The 5099-nt window shown below is 31.2% G+C and overlaps 1 protein-coding gene across 2 annotated transcripts in view; it reads right to left on the bottom strand.

Moving 5' to 3' along the window:
* Positions 1 to 967: 967 nt before the first annotated feature.
* The window catches only part of LOC106461136 (lipoamide acyltransferase component of branched-chain alpha-keto acid dehydrogenase complex, mitochondrial-like), a 21439-nt gene continuing 17307 nt past the window's right edge, over positions 968 to 5099 (bottom strand). For both annotated transcript variants that reach the window (XM_013920924.2, XM_022388007.1), the window contains exons 7-11: positions 4516 to 4835; positions 3873 to 3950; positions 2572 to 2763; positions 1923 to 1994; positions 968 to 1260 (exon numbers count right to left, since the gene is read on the bottom strand). In XM_013920924.2, the coding sequence (XP_013776378.1) occupies positions 1093 to 1260; positions 1923 to 1994; positions 2572 to 2763; positions 3873 to 3950; positions 4516 to 4835 (830 nt within the window). In that variant the 3' untranslated portion in view covers positions 968 to 1092. The remainder of the gene's footprint in view (positions 1261 to 1922; positions 1995 to 2571; positions 2764 to 3872; positions 3951 to 4515; positions 4836 to 5099) is intronic.

Raw genomic sequence — 5099 nt, 5'->3', positions numbered from 1 at the left:
TATCAAGATAGTGATAACAAAATATTCTTAATTTTAGTATAGTTTTTGAACCTAACATAATTAATATTTCCAGTTCTCATTGCCAATTTAACTGATTTGTAAAAACATTTATAATGGTTATGACCAGTCATATCTTTATAATGAGATCAGTACCACCAAACTTTTCTTTCTTACTAAGTCAAGGCATTCTCTTTTTAAAAAATGATCAATCATTAATTAAATGACTTTTATATATATCTAATATAGTACCTTAAGCTGTTTTTCTTATGATATTACCTCTTGACAATTGCAAACTTTAATTTTAACAAATAAAAGCTAAAGTTCTTCAGTATCACTATCTTATTAAATCTATTCACCGTTTGATAATGAAAAGAGAATAAAGTATGGGAAAACATTTATCAGTGAACTTGTACTTAAGGCAATAATTATACCTACAAGTAAAGTGAGAGACCAAAATGACCAGTTTTTATCAATACATTTCAAACTAGGTAATTTTTTTTTTATTAATACAATAACTTTGTATCTTCATATCCACATTTTAGAAGACTGAAAGAAATCATTCATATAAATATTTAAGACTTTTACAACTTTTACTTCATTATCCATCTTATGGCTGTAAGTAATTCTTTCATTAATGTCATAAAACATGAAAACATAGTGTGTACTAAGATTTTTTTTCCATTTCCTTGTGTTTCAATTAGTTTACAGAATAACTAGTTTTTCTGGGATTATTAGTCACAAATTAAAAGTAATTAATTAATATATTTTTAATTCAGTATTTAGATAAAAGTGGATGAAAATACTTGTAAGAAGTATCAAAACATCTAATTAACAAAAGAAAATGGTCAATAGCATACAGATTTCACAAGAATTATTTTTTCTTAATTTAAAAATATTTAATAGCTGAAAAATCTAGTACATGGCAGTGTTTTATGCAACATATTAATCTCTCTTAAGTTTTTTACATCATAGCTATAGAGAAGAATGAGTGGCTGTACTGAACCCTTTAAGTGAACCCTTTAACTGAATTTTTTTGATATATATAATAAAATACAAATTTGATCCCTAAACACTACTAGGTTGAGTCTAGTTTCATTTCATGTCCAACAGCATGCTTGTTGGGTCTTCAAGGTAAGACTTCCACAAGTTTGAGAATCTGGACATAGTGGCTCCATCAATAACTCGATGGTCAGCAGACCAGCTGACTTGAAGAACATGGGATTTGACCACGTTATCTTGTTCATCAAATCTTGGGACAGCCTGAAATATTAATAAACAAAAAACATATTTACAATTTTGAGATAATCTAAGAAAATTGCTCTAACAGTTGTTAAAGAACCAAACACCATCTAATCCTAAATGTGCAGATTTTCTTTTTCTGTTTTATATTTAACAAATAGCAATGAATTAAAATGAAATCCAACATAATTTTTGTGGTATTGTTTTCTCTAAGCCTCTACGAATTTAAAACAAGAACTAAACCTATTGTTGTGAAGAGAGGAAACCCACTATACACTTTAAATAAAAGTCCAGAGATACAGCTTTTGAGGTGGTGATTGTCTATTTTTTGTTTACCACTTGTGTGGCCATCATCACGAGTGGTCGAAACGTTATAGTAAAAAAATCCAATGAAAAGCTGGATCTCTGGACTTTTATTTAAAGAACTAATCCTAGTTACCAACCAAAGTTTAAGTAGCAGTGCTTTGAAATTTCTAAAAACAAAGTTATGTTAATAAAATTAGAATTTTTAGCAAAAATTTCCAAAACACGTACACAAATTTTCCAAAACTGCTGATTAATGTAAAATTTAACTTCTCTATTAGTAAACGCTCTTTATTTTGAAATAATGTCTTACGAGTAGGATAAATAATGAAAAATCTGTGAATCATTTTTTTTTTCTCAAGCAAATAAACCAAACTTACTTGAATTTTACCAACAGCACCAATTGCAACTTCTGGAGGAACTATAACAGGCTTGGCGTAGGTACCACCAATCTAAAGCAAGCAGATAATACAGAAATGCATTGTTTAAAAAAAATGTTTATTTTTTATTATGTAAACAATTAAGAAACCAGTTATAATAAGAGTAATAAGATTTGGTACAAGAAGAGTAACAAAAGCTTATGTATTAAAGCATCACACTTTACTTCCTCACTCGATCTGATTAATAATTAGGTTTTGTATAAGCTAAAAATTATAACGAGTCTGTAAGATAATGTTCACAAGAAACATAATTTCATTTTTTGGGGGCATTACAAATCCACATCAGCAAATATCAAATGAAGACTAGTTGTCAGATATGTGTGTGTGTGTATCTAGAGTGCTAATGCTGCAAGTACATGTAACAACTCTTAATCTTACAAGTAACAAAACCTCTATCAACCAGTAATTTTTATAAAAGCTTACTGAGCTGTCAAATATACCATGATATATTCGTAACTTGCAATCGCACAAAATTAGTTATTATTCAGTGAAAAAATTCATTTCTTACTACTCCTCCATTAAAGTATAAGTTACATTTTCTTCCACTAAAATACCTAAAATTTACTTTTTTTGTATTAAAACAACTCACAACTCCAACATTTGACAATGTAAAAGTCCCTCCTGTCAGATCGGAAGAACCTAGCTGGCCTTTTTCACCGAGTTCTTGTAGTCTGTTTAGCTCAGTAGCCACTTGGAGTAGGCTTAGGTTTTGAACATTCTTTATGTTTGGCACAATTAGTCCTTGCTGTGTATCCATGGCAACTCCTATGTTGTGAGCTGACTGAATATAAAATCACTGATTTTCAGATCTATAGAATTATTTAAAGTTTCTATTCAACTTTTGTTCTGTGATGTTCTTATCAACCTGAACTGACACCAAAAGAATGTTATACCTTTCTTGGATGATTTATCTTAACGTTTTTTACTCACAATTATACGACACCTTCTAGATATCTACCACTGAACCATTCAAAGTAAATATACTGTTAAGATGCATCACCTATTTTAAAAACAAAATATCTACCATGTTACTGAATATTAAACAAAATGCAGCTGTGATATTTTTTACAGGTTCTGCACTTTCAGATACATTATAAATGTATCATAATTTTGGTATAAAGTTAAAAACAAATTCTATTTCAAAATGAGCTTTGTAACAGGATGTGCAAAAAATATTTAAAGCAATTATATTAAACAATTATTACAAAGAAAAACTCACTTCTGCTTTACCTTTTTATCTGATTTCAAACAGTATAAAAATACGAGTCTCTCACAGTGTTCCCTCTAAGCTGCACATTCCACGCAACAACCAATAAGTGCCGTGCATATCCACGCATATCCTCAGTAATGATGAGGAGTCTCAACACATTGATAGCCTTAATGACCCTGGCAGTCAAGAGGTCTAAAGCCCAAATAACCAAATGATAGCATTGCAAAGCGGCCTAATGATCCAATAGGGTTGATGGTCTAAAAGTACCCACCCACTAAAAAAAACAAAACTGGTAATGCACATTGCCTTGATACTGGTGCACATGATAAAATTCATTCTGCACATGGATTGAACAAATTGGAGGGAATATTGGTCTGTTTACATAAGCATATACAGGTCACATTCAGAGTAAGAATGTCAAAACTGTCCTTATAAAATTCAGCTAAAAATGCACTCACAAAGTCAGATGATATATAGACACTTCATCAGTTGTAAAGATCGACTAAAACCCATTCCTATTGTGATAAATGAAAAAAAAAGCAAACTTGAACTTTACAAACATACATAAAATCAACTAAATAAAGCTGAATTATTTACCACACATGATTCTGGTCTTATTTATTATTAAACCTATTTTACAGCCAGTGTATCTCAGGTTTCAAGTGAGAAGGTGTTCTTACCTTGTAAATAATGTTTTCACACTTTTCATCCACTGATGAATTTAGAACAGGAAACTGGTTTAAAGCCAACGATGCTGCCTGGAGAAAATATACACGAAAAATAATGCTAGTTTGTTGTATTGTGTTCTTATGTAAATAAAAGCTACTTTTTTCAGTTACTGACTCAACAACTCTGTACATTTCTGTAAAGGATATCACTTGGATAAAGTACACAAGTTGCATTTTCTTAAAAAGAGAAAATTATGTATATATATTAGAATTTCTTCTGAGGGGGGGAGGGAGTTAAAAAGTGAATGATGGCCAAGATTTAAACTCTCGACTCTGCTAACTAGGCAGATGTTGTGTCTCAAATACAAAATAACTTTAGTTTTCCTCTCATAGATTTGCAGCATTTAATAGAAAGTAGTATATTTGGCTAAAACATCTGTTTCATTAGCAGTCATGGGTTTGAATCCCATCAAGTCACAGTTTTCATTTCTTTAGAAAAATCTAACTTCAAAAGATTGTGTGTGTAACTAATAAAATGTATGTGTGTGCGTGATTACTTAATAACCACTCAACAGCTTTGTGTTCAGTAAATTTTACTTACAACAAAGTTAATCTTGATATTTTTCAAAAATAATTATTTCTTTATGACTCTCACCTTAATAAAGAATGGCATGAAAGAAAAGCGAACACCCCTTTCTCCAGCTTTCTTTTTCAGTATTGAACGAAGCATTACTAGTTCGGTCACACATACTTCATCACAGTAACCAAAGTGGGGGATGGCCAGAGACTGTGACATGGTCTTCACCATGGTTTTCTGAAAACCCTTGATAGGTTCCATTTTATCTTTGACAATAACTGGTTCTGGAATGGACGGGAATACCTTAGACGTAGAAAGAGGTGGAGTGGCTCCATCATATGGTTTCTGCGCAAGAGTTCCCTTGGTCAGTTTAGATGGTGGCTCTTGAACTTTGGATCCTAATGTAAGATAGATAGATAAACAGATACACATACACACTCATATATATTATATACCCAACTCGATTACTTGTCCTGGTATGCAATTATTTTTCCCTCTTGTATCAGTAATTAATTTCTTATTACATCTAATTAAAAAAACAAGTCTGTAGTGTGTTGTAGTTATAATATGATTTCTGACAGTGGTGGGATTCACCCGGTTCATGCGAACCTGTTCTTAGAATTTAATGACCTCCACGAACCGGTTGTTAACAATCGTATGTA

This window comes from Limulus polyphemus, unplaced genomic scaffold (assembly GCF_000517525.1).
Source record: "Limulus polyphemus unplaced genomic scaffold, Limulus_polyphemus-2.1.2 Scaffold903, whole genome shotgun sequence".
NCBI classification, from domain to species: Eukaryota; Metazoa; Arthropoda; class Merostomata; order Xiphosura; family Limulidae; genus Limulus; species Limulus polyphemus.
The sequence above is the reverse complement of the archived record's forward strand: the minus strand, read 5'-3'. Positions and strand labels throughout refer to the sequence as shown.